General features: G+C 41.2%; 1 protein-coding gene across 5 annotated transcripts in view; it reads left to right on the plus strand.

Annotated features, from left to right (window-relative positions):
• The first annotated feature begins 4,415 nt into the window (after positions 1–4,415).
• The window catches only part of LOC306666197 (H-2 class I histocompatibility antigen, Q10 alpha chain-like), a 137,189-nt gene continuing 119,480 nt past the window's right edge, over positions 4,416–22,124 (plus strand). Inside the window, exons 1-7 of one of the 5 annotated variants that reach the window (XM_079148137.1) lie at positions 4,419–4,575; positions 4,833–5,102; positions 5,399–5,674; positions 6,177–6,452; positions 6,581–6,694; positions 7,258–7,303; positions 7,465–10,326. In XM_079148137.1, the coding sequence (XP_079004263.1) occupies positions 4,512–4,575; positions 4,833–5,102; positions 5,399–5,674; positions 6,177–6,452; positions 6,581–6,694; positions 7,258–7,301 (1,044 nt within the window). In that variant the 5' untranslated portion in view covers positions 4,419–4,511 and the 3' untranslated portion in view covers positions 7,302–7,303; positions 7,465–10,326. Of the gene's footprint in view, positions 4,576–4,832; positions 5,103–5,398; positions 5,675–6,176; positions 6,453–6,580; positions 7,190–7,257; positions 7,304–7,464; positions 10,327–22,124 lie in introns of those variants that run through there. The other 4 variants (XM_079148139.1, XM_079148138.1, XM_079148136.1 and 1 more) reach the window with 4 other exon arrangements.

Here is a 22,124-nt window from a genome sequence, read left to right on the forward strand (position 1 = left end):
TGATAGTAATACTTTATAATTTAGAGATTCTGTATATCTGTTTTAGAAATTATTCTGGAATTTTATGTTTCTTTGTAGTATTGTGGATAATATTGTTGAAGGAATGTCAGCACTTCCTCATTGTTTATAAAACATGGAAATATTACTTTTTGTTTGCATCGACCTTGCTAAACTCACTTGTTATTTTTAGTAGTGTATTCATAGAGTTGGTTAGATTTCATGTTGTCTGTGAATACTTCCCATGTAATCCCTGTTTTTTTCGGTTCATGTTGTTGATTTGGGGTCCACAATACAATGTAAAATAGAAATGGTGATATTGACTGAATGGTGGTGGTTCATATTTGTAAATCTCAGCAACTCCAGAGCCTGAGGCAGGATTGCAAATTTCAGGCCAGCCTTAGTAATTTAGCCAGGCTGTAAGCAATTTAGAAAGACCCTGTCTCAAAATAAAAATAAAAAGGACTGGGGATGTAACTTAGTGATCGTGTCCCTGGGTCAATCCCCAGTACCAAAAAGAAAAAATAAATCTTTAAATTTTTAGTATGGCTAGTTACTCCTCCCTCTCTTTGTTCTTCATTTTCAAGGTTGTCCAGATTATCCTTATGTATTTATTTTCTCAGGTGAATTTTATAATGAATATGTCCTGCTTGAGAGATGAGAACTTGTTGGCATTTTATCAGGGTGTGTTATATTTGTAAATGCAGCCTATACAACTTTGTATTTGTCTTCCTATCCAAGAATATCCCTCCACTTGTTCAGATACAACTTTGTAAAATTGTAATTTGTCAAATATGTGTTTTGAAGTTTTCCTTATATAGAATTTGTATACTCCTTATTAAGTTGTATTTCACTTTAAAATAATTTTGTTGTTCCCATTGTACAGGAAGTCATCTTTAAAAAAAAAATTAACTTGTGGGCTGGGGATATAGCTCAGTGGTTCAGTGCTGGCTTAACATGAGTGAAACCCTCGATTTATTCCCAGCACTGACACTGGATATTCTTTCTGCTCCTCAGATTGCGTGATTTTTTTGAGTTCCTTATGTATTCCCGACACTAAGCCCTTCTCAGGTGAATACTTTGCAATTTTTTTTTTCTCCTATCCTGCATGCTGTCTCATCACTCTGTTGATTGTTACATTTGCTGTTCAGAATCTTTTTATTTTGACATAATTTCTTGGTGGATGGTACTGGTGGCAGGACCAAGGTCAAATGAGACCCTTGCTGGGTCTCTAATTGGGACAGATTAGCCAGTCTCACCAGGGTAAAGGCCTACCCTCTCAAATAGCTTCTTCTTGTCTTGGACCCCACCAGAATGTTCTAACTTTCTGTCTGGACCTACAGTTTCCGCAAAGGCTAGTTTGGTAGTTGGCTGCCAAACTGTTGTTGCTGGGGGCAGTAAAAGGGGACATCATATCCCATCATCTTCCTAATGTACTTTAATTAGGATTTGCATTTCTATTGCACCTGAATTTGGATTTGGTCTAAATTACTTTGAGATATTACACACATTGTCATTTAGTTTTAAGATTTAAGGAAAAATTCTGTGACTAAATGCCGGGTCCAGCCCTAACAGGGGTTGGGAGTCCTAGGTGGACAGGACTGGTGTCAGCGCGGTGGAGAAATAGCACACAGAGACCCAAGTGTTCTGAGGCTGAATCTGAATCTTTATTTTTCTGCCAGCCTTTTTATAGATATTTTCCTTAGTAATGATTATATCATTTAATGGTTAGTTTAAAATAAGAAAAACCTTCAAAGTACAATCTATGCTCTTTTCAGAGTATACATTCTTTCTGTATGACAGTCCAGACCAAAACAACCTATTTCCCAGCTACATTAAAACAACCTCTTCTCCCAGCTAAACTGAAACAAACTTGTCTTGCAGCTAAACTGAGGGCACCATGATTGGGCAGCCCTTCAACCTTCAGTACAAACATGTCACTAGATTTCTGAGAAACTACCCCACCATGAACTCCAGTGTTTAACAGTGGAAAGTTTTTACTATTATTAAAGGGCAAAGAAATCAACTTACAGTATTTAGTCTATTGTATTTCATATAATGGTGGACTATAATCTTATTCTGGTTCTCAAAGAATTAGACTAAACATAGGAAAAGCACAAATTATATGTATGACTAATCTAAATATTTTTATTATGTAAAGCATCTCTAGAATCAACTATTAAAACTAGGAAAGCAACAAAGGCTAAACACTACATCCAACTCTGAGGAATGCCTCTTTATCCATCTATATTAGAAATTATTATACCAAAGCAATCACAGGCTCCTTTTAACTTGAGCATAGCTAAAATTGTTTATTTTCATATATTTTATCTATGTATTACTGCTAAATTTTTATTGTGCACTATTTTGTGTCCCAATACAGTAAAACCTTCCCAATGTTTTTCCAATAAGTTTCTAATGACATATTGATTATTAATATTTAAAAGCAACTGTACATGGAGTCATGCCATGCCTATGGCCCCCAAGAGGGAGGACGATCAACAGAACCGTGTCAAGTGTTGAGTGTTCTACTCCAACCAGAACCGTGTCAATGTTGGAGTGGCAGGAAATAGATGCGGCAACTAAGTAGTTGCAAAGTATTTCATTAACATTCACAACCATCTCTTTATTTGAATTTTGATTTCCAACTGTGATCCACAAAACCAAGCCACAGGCCATTTGAGGCAAAATCATAGATGCCCTGTGATAACATCTATAAGCACAAAAGGACAGGAAGCATACCTCAACAGATTCAGAGAAGTCTTTATTCATTCGAGGATTCGGGCACCTTTGGGCTTATTTTCTGGATGGAGAATGGCCATCAGTTACAGAGGGGATTTTGGTTTTATAGGGTAGGATAAGGATGATGTAATCATGAATGTGCAGTTTTGACCGTCAGGGACTAGTTGTACAGGTTAAAACTTTAGAAGGGTAGTTGTGAAAAGATTGAAACTCATTATTGTCTGGGGAGATAAGAATTTAGACCCCGGGGGGTGGGGGGATGAGTACTCAAATCTTGCCCATTGGTATTTGCTGTACCTCCATTTAGGACTAATTTGCCATGGGGGAAGGTCAAGGTTTAGGGCTCAGCATTCAGTATCTGCCCTTTTCCCCCAGGGCTCATTGTTCCTTGGCTAGTTTTTCCCCTCCCTCCTTTCTAGACACCCCTCTCTCCCATTTTTCTTCAAGGGCTATGTTGCAGGAATATTATTTTCCATAATCCTTCAACATCTGCTTGTAACTAACTGCACATGGTGGTTTGGTCCACTGCCACCTTACAGTGTCAATGAGTGAAGAGGCGGAGTGACAGAGAAAGAAAGAACAAACTGGCATTGTCAGAGATGGTTGGCTTTTGCCTTCAATGACCACCTTACACCTTTCCCTAAGAGAGAGTTTTTATATGATTTTTGAAGGGAAGACGTGCAGGGCCCAGATAGGTGCCTCAGTTTTCAGTGGTTTGAAAACAGACTTTTCTGGAATGTGGACTGTATACATCTTGTCTCTTTCACATTGATCTCTTTCAGGTTGGTAAGAGTTGCAGTCCAGTGGATCTAAAGAAGATATAAATGTTAACTAAAATGACTTGTATCTGATTTTTTTGTGGTTAGTGTTTCTGGCAAGTACTCTTCCAGGTGTGATTTTTTTCCCCCCATAACTTGGAACTAGGAAGTGTTTGATAAGGGAGATTTGTGCATCCCTAGCTAACTTTAGTGTGCAGTTAATCTATAAAAGATAGCCTTCAGTGGGCAGAGTATCTTTCCTAATGTTTGGTTTTCTATTTTTCATTTTATTATTTTATATGATGCAATTAAACTTTAATACAATCTGATTTGTTATTTTTTCTTTGAATGCCTACTATCTTAGTGTCCACTATAAACCATGCCTGGCTCTATATGCTGGGTATACATCTGTGACTGAAACAGCCCTAAGCCTGTGTGTTCCTGGGCCTCGGGTTCTAGAAGTTTGTCCAGAGTGAGATGGAGCCACTGGAGCATTTTAAATGAAAAAATGGCACAACCTGACTCACATTTGCAGGATGGCTGACAGAGGTGAGAATAGTCTCGGGAGGTGAGTGAGGGGACAGTTTAGAGCCCCAGTTCAATAGAAGAGGGGTGGTGGGGCCTAAGGGGATACCAGGACCTGAGGGATGAGAGAGACCAGAAAGCAGGGCTGGAGAAGTAGGAGGTGAGGAAAATAAGTACGGCAAAGAATTTTTTAAAGTGGAATTCTCAGATTTCAGAATGTTTTCTAGATTTTTAACGACTACCTAGCTAAGGCGGGTGTGGGGAGGAAGCCAAATTCTGGGAATTTCCCACCTCCCGGGAGTGTCACTTCCTTCTCTCTCAACCCGAGTCAGGTTCTTCTGCCTGGACACTCATGACGCAAGCCCAGTTCTCACTCTGACACCAGTGTTTTCTAGAGAAGCCAATCAGCATCGTCGCTGCAATTCCCGGTGACAATATCCGAAAGCACTTTCAGAACCTCAGATTCTCCCCGACCACGGGGTGTGAATCATGAAGCCCAGAACCCTGTTCCTGCTGCTCTTGGGACCTCTAGCCCCGACCCAAACCTGGGCGAGTGAGTACGGGGTGGGCCTCTGTGGGTGGGATCTAGGGGACCGCCCGGAGGGGTCGCAGGACGGCATTTCTACCTTGTGAAGCCTGAACTTTTCCTCCATCTCGGACTCGCCCTGTCCTGACCTACATCACCGACCAAACCCTCCTGCTGCCCGCTTTCCGGTTTCCCCCGCGCCCCCTTCTCTCACTACGGGCCCATCAACCAGGGCCCGCGGTCCCGCGCCGGGAGGGGTTCGCACCGCTGCTCTCTGTCCCTAGGGTCCCACTCCCTGCGTTATTTTCACACCGCCGTTTTCCGACCTGGTCGCGAAGAGGCTTTTTATATCTCGGTGGGCTACGTTGACGACACCCTGTTTCTGCGCTTCGACAGCAACGCCCCGAATCCGAGGGTGGAGCCGCGGGCTCCGTGGATGGAGCATGAGGGGCCAGCGTTTTGGGAAGCGCAAACCCAAATTGCTGAGGCCCATGAGCAAAAATTGCGCTCGAATCTTCGCTCCACCCTCAGCTACTACAACCAGAGCGAGGACGGTAAGTGACCCCGGGCCGGGTGGCCGGTGACGAATGCCCCCATCTCTTTTAGATGGGCCACGCTCGACCCAAGAGTCCCAGACTGAGTCTCATTTCCAGGTCCCCAGACACCCCTTGGACCCTCGACTCAGAACCCTTGGGGGTTCGCTGGGGTTTCATTCTTCATTTAAGCGGAAAAAGTCTTCGATCACCCCCGCTTTGTGCCCCACCCCCAACCCGGTGCGGACGGAGTTAAGCGCTGGGTATAAAAGCCCGAGCTTTAACTCCCTTAACTCCCGGGACAGGGATGGGGTCAGGCTCTCACACCTTCCAGTGGAGTTCTGGCTGTGACCTTGGACCAGATGGAAGCTTCCTACGCGGATATGAAGAGTTTGCCTACGACGGTGCGGATTACATCTCCCTGAATGAGGACCTGCGCTCCTGGACCGCGTGGGTCAAGGCTGCTAGGATCACCCAGCACAAATGGGAGGATTCAGGGGATGCAGAGCATTACAGGGCCTACCTACAGGAGGAGTGCTTGGAGTGGCTCCGCAGATTCCTGGAGAAAGGAAAGGAGAAGTTGCTGCATACAGGTACCAGGATATGAGGGGAGCCCGACATATTTTGGAAAAAAATGAAATCGTTAACAGTACCAGAGGGCCTTCCCTCCTCTCAAGACAATTGAGGGATTAAGTCTCTCTTGGAATGGAGAGGGAGAAGATCTCTGGAAAACTTAATAGCACATTGCTTTGACCCTGACAACAGCCTTGGGTACCCACTGGGTGACTTTCTTTCTCAGGCCTTTTTCTCAACTCCACATCTAAACTGTTTGAGGTCTGACTCCAACTTTTGTGAGTCTCTGGGCTTCCATTCAGGTCAGAACCTGCAGTCCCTCTCAGAGACCTGGAGCATCTTTCCCTGGACAATCTGATTCTAGAACTTTCCAAGGAAAAGGCAATTATCTCAGAAACTTGAGTCCAGGCTGGTGTCTGGGTTTTGCTTTCCCTCCTCACTTCTATACTTAAGATGGTCTCATGAGCACTGGCTCATGGGAGGTGATGTAAAATGTCTTAGTTTTCTAATTCTTCCTTTCAGATCCCCCCAAAACACATGTGGCCCACCATCTCAACCCTGAAGGAGATGTTACCCTGAGGTGCTGGGCCTTGGGCTTCTACCCCAAGGAGATCACTCTGACCTGGCAGAGGGATGGGGAGGACCAGACCCAGGACATGGAGCTTGTGGAGACCAGGCCTGCAGGGGATGGAACCTTCCAGAAGTGGGCAGCTGTGGTGGTGCCTGCTGGAGAAGAACAGAGATACACGTGCCATGTGCATCATGAGGGGCTGCCTGAGCCCCTGACCCTGAGATGGGGTAAGGAGGGGGTGAGGGCACAGAACCTGTTTGCAGGAAAAGCAGGAGCTCTTCTGGAGACCCTCAGGAGGGTCAGGGCTAAGAGCTGGGGGTCAGGGTCCCTCACCCACCTTCCCTTCCCTTCCCAGAGTCACCTTCTCAGTTCACCATCCTTGTCAAGGGAATTGTTGCTGGCCTGGTTCTCCTTGTAACTGTGGTCACTGGAGCTATGGTGGCTGCAGCGAGGCAGAGGAGGAAAGCAGGTAGGGAAATGGTGGGGTCTGAGTATTCTTGTTCCAGGCCCTGGTAGAAGAGAGCTCTGCCTCATCAGTGGGAAGCACCATCCACACACACTTGCTGACACTTACTCTATTGTAAAGCACAAGGAAAATACAGGACAAAATGATCACCATAATGGCTATCATGATGAGGAGCTGATTCTCAGCAGTCAGAGGGCAAAAGGGTAGGTCCCTGCTGGGGACGGACCTCCAGGAGGGTGGTTGGTTAAGTGCCTGCTCATCTCCTTTCCTCATGCCTCTTGGTCCTTCCTAAAATTTGCAGTCACAGTTCAGGAACCTTCCCTGGGATCCAGGCCTAGGGCATAGCCCTGCCTCCTCCCTGGCCACACAGAGGTTGTTTTCTTCTCATAGGTAGAAAAGAAGGGAGCTATGCTTAGGCTGCAAGTAACTGTTCAGAGGATGTTGTCCCTGAGGCCCTTGGAGTAGTGTAGATGGGAGAACAAGAGGAAGCTCATCTGCCCCATAATTTCTCCATTATTCACATATCTTCTGGATTTTACCTCTGTTTTATCATTTTTCTGCTCCAGGTAATAAGAGTGCCCAGGACTCTGATGCTTTTCTGGACCTATAAAGGTGAGATTCTGGAGGTCCTAAAATGGTAGAAGGGGTGGGGTAGAGGGGAATGGAGTAGGTTGTGGGAACTCTCTGGATCTTTGAGTGAGTGGTGGGTTCTTCAGAATGTTGTCACTTAGATCAACTGCCCTGATTTTGTTCATGACACTTTTGTTCTGTAGCACGAAACAGCTGCCTTGTGTGGGACTGAGCAACATGAGATTTGTTCAAGCCTTGTGACCAGAAGAACCTCGGATTCACTTTCTGTAAATGGCTTATTAGGTCATCCTTATTTCTACTGGCATAATGTGCAGAAGTGAGACTAATGCACAGGACTCCTCTCCTTGCACTATCCCTTGCCTACTCCCCTTTCCTGTTCCAGCAGAGGTGAGGCTGGGACAACTCTATCCCTCTTTTGACATCACCATGCACTGAGTCACAACTTCTTACTTCCATCCTGAAAATTAGAAACAGAATATAAATATTTTTTCAAAATCTTAACCCCAGGGATTTATTGGTTAATAAACAGAAAATTCCAATAATTTGAGAGGGGAAAGAAATGGAAACACTGAGAAACTTCCAGAATCTGTTTTTGCTGTCTTGAGATAGCTACAGCTGGAGACAGGAGAAGGCTGTGAGGAGCCCAGTATGGACGGGACTGTTCCCAGTTAAGTGCTCAGGTCATCCTGGGCTTTGATGTGGTCCCTCCTTAGCTTGGTCATCTTCCATATTGCTATGTCCTTGTCCCTCTGAGAGAACCTTGTCCCACCAGCACCTGTGATCACTGGGACTCAGACATCACCAGAGCCTTCTGCTGTCAGCCAGACCCTGGGCATTAAGGGCTTCCTGTGGCCAGGTTAGGATGTCCTCCTTCACCCTTTGTATTTCCTGTCTTAGTTTCTATGGAGGATTATGCCTGTTCTTGTTCTCCCTCCTCCTGAAGTAGCTGCCTTGGTGAAGGGTGCCATGGACTCTATGACAGTGCTGGCTACGTGGAAGCACCTTGCAGGGCTGGGGCAAGGTCCCTCAGGAGGCTGCACATGCTCTGAACTAGTGTCCAGCATGTGGTGCTACTTCCCCCACAGCCAGAAATCGAGGGATGGGAATGGGAGTGGCAGCTCTCATTATGGCCCCCAGTGACCCATAGCAAAGTGTGTGATTCCCTGCTGGCTTGGAGGTCTTAGTGTCACAGAAGAAATACTTCCACCAAGAGAAAACAATGATTCCACTGAATTGGAAGGGACAACTGTCACTGGCCACACTGGGGCTTTCTTGCCTTGAGTCAACAGTCAAAGGGTGGAGTTACCTTTTGGGCCCGAGTGATGGATCCTGATAGCCAGGGGATATGGGACAGCTGCTCCACAAGGAGGGAAGGAAGGGAATGTCTGGAATACAGGACTCCCTTAGGGTGTCTCTTAGTGTTACATCCCCCATGATTAATGTCCATTGGAAACTAAGTCAACCCAACTGAGGCAAGACTCAGAGTGGCCAGGACCCTTCAGGAATGAAGGTTGGCATCACCACATCAGGAAAAATGCCACAGCCAGCTGAACTGCTTGCTGAATTGAAGAGAATATGGAATGGGAGGTGGAAGAAGGTAGTTATGAGTACCAGCTGCAACACATGACCAGTTTCAGAAAAGAGGACTATAATTTTCATTTGTATATGTTCTTCATTTTATTTTGAATATGTTTATGGACATGTATTTTTTAACAAAATATACTTATTTTCTTCAATCTCACGTTTTAATATGTAACATAAATAATATTGACCATTAAGCATTGTTAAGTTTATGTCCTTGTGTTTTGTGTTTTGGGATCTCAAGGGGAGGAGGACAGGACATCACAGAGGACTTCGCAGTTCTCTAGGGAAAGGAATGGTGCATTTCAATTGTATGCAGGAGACTCTTATACTGTTAGGTGGAAGCATAACCTTGCTATTCTCTTTATTTAAATGTTCATTTTGATTTAGGGAGACACCTCTGGGTGCCAAATTGATGAAGGGGGAACTGGTGATAGTTAACTTTGTCAAATTCGTTAGGACCATGATACCCAGTTATTTGGTCACATATGTCTGGATGTTGTTGTAAAGGCATTTGCAGATGAAATTCACATTTAAATCAGTAGTCTTTGGGTAAAGACCTTCCATAATGTGGTGGGCCTCACCTAATCAATGGAAGACCTTAAGAAAAAGACTGGTCACCTTCAAAGAAGAATGTTTTCTCATCATTGTTTTTGGACTTGAACTGTAACATCAGCTCTTCCTGAGCTTCCATCCTGTTTATATACCTTGAATATTTTCAACTTGTTACCTCTAAAATTCCATGTGACAATTTCTTAAGAGATCTCCTTCAATAGATAGAAATAGATATAGATACTCATTCGTTGTTCTGGTTCCCTCTAGAACCCCAACTATTACAAGCATAATTTCCTATGTCCTAAATATTAGAAATGAGTGATAAAAAGAAAAAGCAATCTCACTGTTATGGTTTGGATATGAAATGTCCCCTGAATAACTCATGTATTGGAAACATGATATCCAATGTAGGAATGTTCAGAGGTGAAGTGATTAAATTATGAGCTATAACCTCATCAGTGGATTAACCCATTTGGTGAATTAATAATTTGAATGGATTACAGGCTGGTAACAGTAAGCAGGTGAGGCATGACTGGAGAAAGTAGGCCAGTGAGTTGTGTCCTTGGAGATTATATTTTGTCTCTGAATCTTCACTCTCTGCTTCCTGGCTGCTATGAGCTGAGAAGTTTTCCTTCACCATCACCTTCCACCATGATGTTTCTACATTGGAGCCATAGACTCAACCACTGAAACTTAAAATTTGCTGTTGCTTTGATTTCATTGAAAAAAATCAGCTACCTTCCAGCTGTTAGACCCTTTGTAAACTATGGACAGATGACATCCAAGCAAAAGCAGTTTTTGCCTCAGCTATCTCAGCTATAATGTTGCGGTTTCAATGAGATATAAATTTCTAGTCCACACAGAAACCAGGAAAACTGAAATTAAATGGACTAATATCTTCTTATTAACCAATCTGGACAACTTTTATTTGCCTATGTACTGGGAATGATTTTATTTAAGGCTATCTTATATGGCCTTGTGGCCCGATATAAAGAAGCTGTCACTCCAGGGAAGAATGATGTGCCCAAGTCATGGAACATTTCCTTGATACAGCCTTCCTGGTTTGAAAACAAACCTGAAACAATCTAACCTTGTGAGACAATTGAGAGTGAGTGTTATTTTTTACATATTTTTTGGCTCTGGGGATTGAACCTAGGGCCACTTTACCATTGAACTACATCACCAGACTTTTTATTTTGATACAGGTCTTGCTAAGTTGCTTAGGGCTTTAATAAACTGCTGAGGCTGGCCTCAAACTTATGGTCCTCCCTACCTCAGTCTCCTGAGTTGTTGGGATTGCATGTGTGCACCACCACGCCCAGCAAGAGAGCAAAGTATTTTTAAGCTGAACCTACTGATTCCATAGCAGGTATTCAGATCAAACATTTGTGCAAGGTCTCTGAACTTCAACCAGTGGAAAGACCTATATTCATGGATATGACATTTCACAGCATATAGTGGAAATCAGGAAATCCTTGGACTAGTGTCCCCAGTAGGATCTGTTGCTTAGTTACTTGACAGATTCAGAACAACTTTACTTCTATTGTGTGATGCAAGGAGTGTCTCAAAATATGTGTCTTCATGAAATTTACTGTTGACTTTTAACCTGCTAGAAAAGTATGTGCATCTTCAATGTCACTGAGTGGAGTAATGAAGCACAGACCTTGAAGATGCATCAAGTGCTATAAAGATCATGTTGATGAGGCAGCTTCTGGCAGGGACCCCCTCCCCGCACTCAAAAGGGGCACTGGGGATCTCAAGAACTGTAAACAGGATCACACCATCCTACTGACTACCCACAACATGAATGAAGCTGACGTCTGGGTGACTGCATAACTATCATGGTCAAGGGATCCCTGTCTGGCTCTTCAATATTCCTGAAATGGTTAGATGGTTTCTCTCTTTTTGATCATTCTTAGGATATTGATGCTTTAATAATATTTGTTTAACGTAGTTTTCATTATTTTGTATCTATCCATCAAAACCTCAGTGATTCCCTCTGTTCTATTAAGGCTCAACTACAATATTTCACTATTGAAATAATGCTCCTATTTTCATCAAAATTTAAAAAGTTTTACTACTTTTATGTTTATCATATTAGCCAATGTTTACATTAATTTCTCCTACAAGGCTTCTGGTAAATTGATCAAGTACAATTGTGTCTTCAATGAAATGATAAATAGATGGCCATATGTAGATAGATGATATGTAAATAGAGAGATAGATGGATTCTAGGGGAAATACAGGGACCAGATATTTCTGCTTCTTGTTTCTTATTTGTTAAACCAGTATTAAATTGTTTATATATTAGCAGAGTAATTTATTCCAATCTGAAGAATTGTTCTGAACATGGAAAATATTAAATGCATCCTAATAACTTCCTTTCAATTTTAAGTTATTATTAAAAATTGCTTATGTTTTTGTCTTGTTTGCTTCCTAAATAAAATTTCAATGTCTTAAAAAAATCTTCACGAGCTGGGCACAGTGACAGTGGATCATGCTTGTAGTCCTAGCTACTAGGAAGGCTGAGGGGAAAATCATTTGAGCCCAGGAGTTTGAGACCAGCCTTGGTAACACAGTGAAGCTCAATCTCAAAAAAAAAAAAATTGTAGAATGAACGAATGAATAGATGTCCAAACCCATGCAAACCACACACTCTACTATGGTTTGATTATATTTTTGTGTGTCCCCCAAAGATCCACATATAAAGTTTGGTACCTGGGATGGTGTATTGGCAGGTGCTGTGAACTTTTAAGACATGGGACGTAGTCGGAGATCTTTAGGTCATTGGAGACATTCCTTTGAAGGGGATTGTGATACTTGGTTTCTCAGTCTTTCTATGCTTCCTGTCTCATAATGTAAACAGTTTACTACCCCATAAATTCTCACCATGATGTGCCACCTCCAACCAGAACTGAGCTGGTATAGGCACCAGGCTTTCGAACCTCTCAAAGTGAACTAATTCTTCTCTTTTTCTGTTAGTTGCCTCAAGGTATTTTCATGAAGTGATGTGAAACTAATTCACACCCATACACCTGACACATTGTTACACACTTACTCTTGAAACTTAATTTTCATTCAACATTATGTTGTAAACATTCTCCATGCCATTATGAATTACTAGATTAAATTTTCTCCAGATTATTGTGGTAAATTTCATAGATTGCTAAGTTTGCAAGAATAGTACAATGGTCACTCTAGACTTTCTCATTTTAATATTTGGTCTCATTTGCTTTAAATATGTAATGAACTATATTTCTAGAATTTTTTCTCTATAAACTTTGTGAAAACTGGAAAAACTAATGTCCAACTCTCAGCAAGTGGGCATGCCTAGGATGACCAAGAAGATGGTGGAGAATAGAACCCAGAGGCGGCAGGAAGTAGGTGAGTGGAATGGAAAGACTCTGTGAGGCCATGACACCCACCAAAGGGGCACTTCCACAAGAGGCCCTGGGCTCCCCTTTCATCACAGCCTGAAGGAAGGAGCTGATGAGAGGAATCTGCATCACTAAGGAGTTTAGGGTACTGTTCTCTGCAGATCAGAGGTTGAGGGTAGGAAAGGTGATTCCAGAGTTGGGCTCAGCAACATCCATGGGGAGGGTCTGGCCCTGAAGAGCTAGGGAACAAATGGTGGCAGTTAACAAACCAGAGGGCGTACCCACCACAGCAACTCAGAGCAGAAGCTAGGTGCTTGACCTGCTGGGGCACTGTGAGGGTTGATGAAGGGTGGTGTCCCTAGGGTTAAAACTATAATAGGTGCCACACCCCTGAATCCTTCATCTCTTTAACAGTGGCTGCAATGTCTGCAAGACCTTTCCTCACCATATATCATTTCTAGCCTGGCTGGGATGGAGACAGTGTCAGAGCTTTCTGTTTGACTGTTAGCACTGTGATAGCCCTCTTCCTGGAGACCTGGAGCCCAGTATGGAGTTCCTTCATCTTCCAGGGTATCAGTGCTAATTATGCACTCAGGTAAATAACCCAGGATAGGGTTGTGGGTCCAGAGTCCTATTGTGAGCCAGACGTTGTCTATTACCTGGCCTCTGCAGGCTCCTACTGCAATAGGGGGACATGACAATGCTGTGGGTATCTGGATATCAATACCAACTCAATCTCAATGCACAACACTCCTCAATATCCTGCCTGTTTCTCTTTCCCCAGTGCTATCCCCTGAGTAAATAGCTGTAGATTTGATTTTCAAGAGCCCAGGGACTTCAGGAAGGAAGAATTAAGTCTCGCCTCCAGGAAATCCAGCAAGGGCTTCATTAATGCATTCATCTTGCTTTGCCTGAGTGACCATCAACGAAGACTGGCTCATGTCAGGCTGTCTGCTTGGTTGTTCATTGCCACTTCAGGAATGAATGTTTGCTGGAGGATGTTAAATGTGATCCAGGCTCAACCCCAGATGTGGCATTTCCATCCTGTGATGAGCTGCCCTAGACCAGTCTAATTTAGGACCTTGTGGGTTATGAATGCCCTCATTCATGTGGGCATTTGTGGTGTCCTATGGGACACCAGGGATTTTTGGTGTCCTATGGGGGTCTCATGGCCAAGCATTCTGTCTTACCAGGCCCAGTAACACACTGAAACTTGTTTCTGAAAGGGAATTTCTGCATGTGGATGGTATGGCTTCCCTCTAGACCCCAGGATCCTCCATTGTGATTTTCCCACTGGTACTGGGTCCAGCTTCATCCTGCATTTTCCCCCCACCTACACCCTAGACCATGGGGTCTGAGGGATGGTGGCTGATCCCACCACAGCCTGGACCTGCTATAGAGTCCATTTCTGTCCAAGTCTCACTTAAAGGGCTCCACTACTGTGGCCTGAAACACAGAAACATTGAGTCAGCTGCTTTAATATACTAAATGCATTGTAGCTCTGAGTCAGGATGAAGAACCATTGTCCAATTCAACAGTGCCAGCATTCCAACTTTGTTAAACCTACTGACATCATAAATGGACTTTCCTGTGGTGGTACCATTTAAGAGGCAGATGAAAGCTACTATATCAGTTTGCACATTCTTTTTCACTTTTCAGTATCACAAGGAAGATTTTTACTTATGTAATAGTCCTAGAGTATGCAGCTGGTAAAACCAGAGATTACATTAAGTATTAATGCTAAGAGACATTCTTCATCCACTGAATCCTTAGGAATTCGGTTCCTAAGTTGACATGATGAAGAGTAGGGCCTACATTTTCCTCTAGTAGGTGTAGGGTCTCTGGTCTAATGCCTAAGTCCTTGATCCACTTTGAGTTGAGTTTTTGAGAGATAGGAGTTCAATTTCATTCTACTACATATGGATTTCCAGTTTCCCCAGCACCATTTGTTGAGGAGGCTATCTTTTCTCCAATGTATGTTTTTCTTTTTTAGTGTGAGATAACTGTATTTAATGTGGGTATGTGTTTTCTGTTCCATTGGTCATCATGTCAAAATCAGAATACTCTTGATCCAAAATCAGAATACTCTTGATTTCAGTCTTGGTTAAGGCAGATTAACCAAGGCAGTTGGTACTTACTCCATGGTCATGGTCTTTACTCCATGGTCTTCACCATCCTGATGTCTCAACTGTAAACTCAGATTTGGCCCATCTAAAACTGCCCCACGTCCTCTACTAAGTAGAATGCCTTTGGAATTTCTACTTAGTGCACCAAACCCCAAGTAACTGTCTTCTGATAGATTTCATGGTGTGTCGCCTTGGGCACATTTAGCTGAGGAATGTGACTTTAGGGTATTTTTTGTAGCTCTCTCCTTCAGTACCCTGGCCCCCAATCCCTGCACCTTGGCAGTCCTGAATTCTGCTCTGTTTGCTTTGCCTCCTGACGTTGCTTCTCTCTGCCTGAGTTCTATTTCCCTGCAATGTAGTTTGGAAAATGCTTTGAGCACGAGATTGATGAGAGCGTGAGTTTCACTTCAGGTGTTTGTATTTTCTTAAGGATGGTAGTCCTGAGTTGGGTGCAGCCTGCAACAATTGTATTATATATTTTATCTACCTGTAATCCTTGTTCACAGTGAGAGGATATATTTACAAATAGCATCTGTTTGACAGATCCAAAAACCTCTGATTTTTCTATTGTTACCTCACTTGTGCTGGTGCATATGGTGATTTGCCACTTGACAGTAAGAGTAATATCTGTTATGTTTTGCTGCCTGGTTGAAATCTCAATTTCATCTTGAATGAACTTATGCACAGAAACACACACACACACACACACACACACACACAAAATTTTGTTACATATTTTTCCTTTTAGGTTCAAACATTTTCAATTTGAAAATTGAAATGGTTTGATCTACTTCTGATTGAACCTATGGCTACCTCAGTGGTATAATTTACTTTTTAAATGTCAAAATACAGAGATATAATTTAATCATGCATATTTGGTAGAATATTCATGATGGAAAGATAGGATAAAAGTCTCTGTGGTTATTAACATATAAAAAAGAACAAAGAATGATAAGGAAGTTCATGAGGTTGTGTTTTTGTGGAGGACTTTTTTTTCATACTAGGTATCGAACCCCGGGTGCTTAATCACTGAGCCACTTCCCCAGACCTTTTTATTTTTTAATTAGAGTCAGGGTCTCACTAAGTTGCTTAGGGCTTTGCTAAGTTGTTGAGGCTGATTTTGAACTCATAATTCTCCTGTCTCAGCCTCCCGAGCTGCTGGGATTACAGGTATGTGCCACTGCACCCAGCTGGTAGAGAATTTTCTGAAGAATTCGTTTCTTGTAATTCTTCTTTTGTTCCCACAGGAAACATGTAATATGCGAACTGAGGTAACCATGTCCCCTTCCTCTCACTCCTCCCCTTCTGAGTTCCTTTTATCCCACTGATAATCAAGACATCTCAGAACATCAAGAATGTTCTGCAAACCACTCAGTTACTCAGAACTTGTCAAAGATGCAGGTGCTTTCCTACAAAGTTTTTTTTTTTTCTTTTTTAAAGCTGGGCAAAGAACATTTTCTTTTTTTTCTATTTTTTTAGGTGAGAGAATCAAGGAGGAAGAAATGGTTGCTCAAACACAATGCAGCTATCCCAACATTCCTGTCTTCATAAATTTTGATTCCTTCCTCTACTGTTATGATTTGGATATGAAGTGTTCCCCAAAGACTAAGGTGTTGAAAGCTTTATCCCCATCACAGCAATGTTCAGATGTGGGGCTTTGGGGAAGCAATTGGATCATGAGGGCATTAACCTCATCAATGAACATCCATTAATGAGTTCTTAGCTGATGACTTTATGAGGAAGTGGCAGAAACTGCAGGAGACAGGATCTAGATGAGGAAGTAGGTCACTGGGGGCATTCCCTGGAATGATATATCATGTTCCTAGCCCCTTCTCCCTACTCTCTGCTTCTTGCCACCATGAGGTGAACACCTCTGCTCCACCACGCCCCCTTTGCCATGCTGTTCTGCCTCATCACAGGTCTATAGCAATGGAATCAGATAAGCATCAACTGAAACCTCTGAAACTATGATCCAAAATAAATCTTTCCTCTTCCAAGTTGATTTTCTCAGGTATTTGATCACAGTGAAGAAAAGCTAATGCAATATCTTACACCAAATACTTTCTGATATTGAGTCCTGCTTAGTTAGGCCACCACTAACTCACATTTAAAACCAAGTCAAACTGTAGAACAGTTCATGCTGCTCAAGATATCCCCAAAAGTCCAGAATCTTTGATTGACCTTCCCATGTTCACACATTCAGCCTGCACTCTAATGAAATTGCTCTCTTCCCTGGGTCCTTTCTCATGTGTATTCTCCTTTCTTTTCTTCTAATTATTTCTCTCTGTAAACTTTTCCCAGAATATTATTTATTCTATCATTAGGACCCTGAGCTATCTCAGATCTGACTCCAGCTGTCAGTCTTAAGGCAATAGAGGACAGCAGGGGTAAGGCATACAGCTAAGAGGTTTTTCCTTGCAGGATTACTGCCTTGGGTTAGTCCATTACAGGGTTAAATAAGAAGTGGAAGGCACTTCCAATGACCTTCAAGTACGATTGACTGAGTGAGTCCTGGACACTCTTCCCATTGGATCAAATCTCTGTGTCTTCCACTACACCTCTTTTCTTCTGTGAAATGAGAACCCCAAAATTCAATAAATAAATAAATGCACACAATTCCAAATTAAAAAAAGAAAAAGAAAATAACATGAAACCTGATGACTAGGGAGGCCGAGGCAGGAGGATCTCAAGTTTGCAGCCAGCTTCAGCAACTTAGCAAGGTCCTAAGCAACTTAGCAAGACCCTGTCTCAAAAACTAAAAAAAAAAAAAAAAAAAAAAAAAAGAAAAGAAAAATTTCATACTCAAAAGTTAGAAAATCAGATGAAACACATTTTCTAGATGTGAATGGAAATTACCTAAATGGATTTGATTTCAAATGGAAAACCTTATCAGACAAGCACAGCGAAGCTGGCTTGCAGGTGACTGAGAACACTTCCGGGGGGCCTCTTACCTGGATAAGAATTCTGGCCCTGTCACTTACCAGTTGACTTCAGGCAGGCTACCTGATCTTTGTGTTTCAGATTCCACACCTCAGTGGACTTTTTTGAGAAGTAAATGTTCAGAATTAAGGCATTGGTCTGGCATTCAGAAAATCTCCCTACTGCATTTGAAAAGTTAGTCTCCAGATCCAGATGGCTTTGTAGGTCATACTTCCTAAAATTTAAGAAACAGGGGATACCTATTTTACACTTGGAGTAAAGAAAATGCATCTCATTTTTGAAAATGAAAATAGCTTTGATCTAAAACCAAAAAAAGATACAACCAGAAAAGAATATAGGCTAAATTTCTTATTAACATAGATACAAAAATCATAAAAAGATTATTTGTCAATTGTACCAGCTGTAAATACACAGAAACACAGACACATACACATTCATATAGTCCCACAAAACAAGCATACTTAATTCTGGAGATCCCTTCATATTACTACAAAGAGATATTATAGTTCCTGTGAAACTCTGCCGGCCTCATTGTGCGAATGGACTCAGTGTTCCCCAGTTCCCATCTGGTGAGCAAGAACAGATACCAAGTATTTTGGAACACTCCCTAGTTTTGCTCTTCTTTTGGTTTAAATTTTCTTTTTGCTGTATAATTTTTCAGTATAGTTTAAGGGAAAGCAACCTTGAGCACTGGAAAGACTAAGAAATTAGTGCAGAAAATGATACAGAAAGCAAAGAAAGACAGATGTTTATTGAGTAAAAGATTTCTCTTTTTCTCTCTGTGTGATAAAGGAGATTAAAAAAGAGAAAGAATATTACATTCTATCTTAGTTATATTGTATATATGATACTAACAAATAATGAAAGTTCTGAATTGTTTGCATTTCTGAGGAAGTTATTTATTACAGATCAGAAAAATAGCAGATAGGTGCCTTACAAGAAACAGAAAAACACAGTCACAAACAGCTTAGTTGTGTGTGTCCCTCCAGGTTGAGCATACACATACACAACATCCGATTTTGTGTGATTAATATCATATTGTATATCATGTTTCCCATACATCATGAATATTCACCAAGTCAAAATCCCAAAGCTACATGAATATTTTTGATAACCAAGAATACACTGCTGTTATGGTTTGGATGTGAGTATCCCCCAAAAGCCCATGTGTGAGACAATGCAAGAATATTAAAGGAGAAATGATTGGGTTATGAGAGCCTTAACCCAATCAGTGAATAAATCCCCAGATGGGAATAACTGAGTGGTAACTGAAGGTGTGTAGGGTGTGACTGCAGGAGGTGGGTCCCTGGGGGCGTGCCTTTGGGGTATGTACTTTGTATCTGGTGAGTGGAGTCTCTCTTGGTTTCCTGTTCATGGTGTGAACTGCTTCCCTCTACCACACTCTTCTGCCATGATGTTCTGCCTTCCTTGTATCCTGGGAATGGAGGTGGCTGTCTATATACTGAGACCTCTGAAACTATGAGCCCTTAATAAACATTTTCTCCTTTACAGTTGTTCTGGTTGAGTCCTTTAGTCACAACAGAAAAAACAAAACAAAACAAAAATTTGACTAAAATAACTGCCCAAACTCAATCTCTCAGAAAAAATTATAATCTTTTCTTGGGGACTAAAATTTCACTAAGACAGAAATGGCAACAGACCTCTAGGTAGATATACTGGCAGAATTACAACTAAAATAATGCATTCCCTTAATACTCAATTTAAAATGAGACAAAGCAAAAGAATACACCAAGCATGTTTCTAAGAGAATTCATTATCAGATTTCTACTACTTAAATGTTGTCAAGAATGCAAATTCCTAGTGAATTGAAGTATTCCTGTAGTACAACCAGAAGATGCACACACACCAATGACTCACATCAGAATGTAAATTCTTGAGCACTTGCTCCCATCTTTCCCTAGGTGCTTCTGTCTGACCCTCTGCTGCCAGCCTAATGAACAAGTCCTGAGACACACTGCCCAGGGATAAAGTAATTCCATGTCTAAGATGCACCCTTTCTATCAATTATTAAAAAAAAGATATTTACAAGTTGGCTAATTCACTAGCTCTACATTTGATGATTCACTGTCACCTCAGGACATCTAGAAAGCTTAGATGTTGTGAAATAAAGTATGAAATTTGTGCACAATAAACACAAGTAAAAAATGTGCACATAGATCTATGACTATAATCTAACCCTGTCTTCCAGATATGGAGATACAAAGAGCCCTTTCCCTCGCCCTTTCTCTTCTCCCTCTTCACCATTCCAGTGACTAAGTTCAGGACTACCCCTAGCTCCAAGAGGTGATTAACAAAGGTCATTCCCAGAAGATAGTTCTTCCTAAAAACTACCAAAAGGATATTGATATAGGGATTATTTTGCTATTTCTTACAAATTTTGGGCATTAGAACTTATCCTTTAATACCCAGAAATATTAACTAAAATGCACATATAACAATGATTAGACAATCTGAACTCTTCTAAGGGGCACAGATTGCTTATCTCTCCTTACTTTCTCCTCCCCATATCCACCACCCAGTGAACCTTCAATATATTCTCCAAGACATCAAGTTTAACAATTCCATTCCCCTAAATGGCAACCATCCTATGTAGTAACAAAAAATACTTAAAGGGCATTACTTTAGCCATTAACTATTAGGTGTTTCTGACAAGGACTTAAGTTTCCTATAGAAGTACAGAATAAACCACACAGGCTTACTTTACAAAGGCTATACTTTGAAGCAAAACAAACAGACAGCTCCCCCCGCCTTTTTAAAGGCTATAATTTGAAAGTGTCTTCCAAATAGGCATATTCTAATCTAGAATCATTCCCCTTCGTATCTCTTATCAACCCTGGGGTCAGATAGATGCATCTGTAATGCTTAGAGAAGACTTTAACAATTTTACTTCCTAAATGTTTTTAAGAACGGTCTTTCCTATGAATTTTAACACAAAGTCAGTACATTGAATTTTGTGGAAGAATTGCATGTTACTTTCAAGTTTCTCTTCATTAGTTATATAGAAGTATTTCCATTGCTTGATTGAAAGATATTTCTATTTGTAAAAATTATCAGTGGGTCTTGTATTTGTATAGGCTGTACCATAATTTTTACCATTAGACTTTTTATTTTCATTTTCCGCTATTTACTTAGTGTCAGGATGTTCAAGAATGAATTACAGTCATTAAACAAGGAGTGGGTTGTTATGCTTTTGGAGCTCTTTGGGGTCTTACTATTGTCATCCATTGGTTTGTTTATTCATGCAGAGCCACATTTTTCTGATATTGAGTTTATAAAATTGTTAAATTCGGAGATGGCTAGATATTCCTTCCTCACTTTGTTCTTCATTTTCAAGGTTTTACAGAATTAATATTATTGTGCATTTCTTTTCTTTCCCATAATTTTTTATTGTTGCATTATAGTTGTACATAGTGGTAGGATTTCTTGTTACACATTTATGCATGCACACAATATAACAATATAATTTGACCCATATCATTCTCCAGTATTTCTCTTTTCCCTTCTTTCCTCCCCTTCCCTGGTTCCTTTTCTTTAATCTACTGATTTCCCTTAGATTTTAATGAGATTCCCCCACTCCTTTCTTTTCCTTCTTCCTCTCTAACTTCCACATATGAGAGAAAACATGACTCTTGACCTTCTTAGTTTGACTTTATTTTGCTTAACTTACTATTCTCAAGTTCCATCCATTTCCATTCAAATGTCATAATTTAATTTTTCTTTATGGATGAATAAAACTTCATTGTGTATATATATAACACATTTTTAATTTGTTCTAATTTGTTGTACATAACAATAGAATGCATTTATACATTTTGATAGATCATACATACATGGAGTACAATCTCTTATTTTTCTGATTATACATTTTGCAGGACCACATCAGTCATGCAGTCATATATATACATGAGGTAATAATGTTGGTTTCATTATACTATCATTTCTACACCCACACCCCTTCCCCTCCCTTCACTCCCCTCTACCTAAAATAAAGTAACTCTATTCTTCTCTATCCCACCCTACCTTATTGTGAATTAGCATCTGAAAATTGGAGAAAACATTTGGCCTTCGGTTTTTTTGGGTTTGGCTTATTTCACTTAGCATGATATTCTCTAACCCCATCCATTTACCAACAAATGCCAGCATTTCATTCTTTTTATTTTCTTCTTTAAAGTTGAATAATATTCCATCATATTCACACACACACACACACACACACACACACACACACACACACACATTCTA

This window comes from Sciurus vulgaris (assembly GCF_902686455.1).
Source record: "Sciurus vulgaris genome assembly, chromosome: 7".
Lineage (NCBI taxonomy): Eukaryota > Metazoa > Chordata > Mammalia > Rodentia > Sciuridae > Sciurus > Sciurus vulgaris.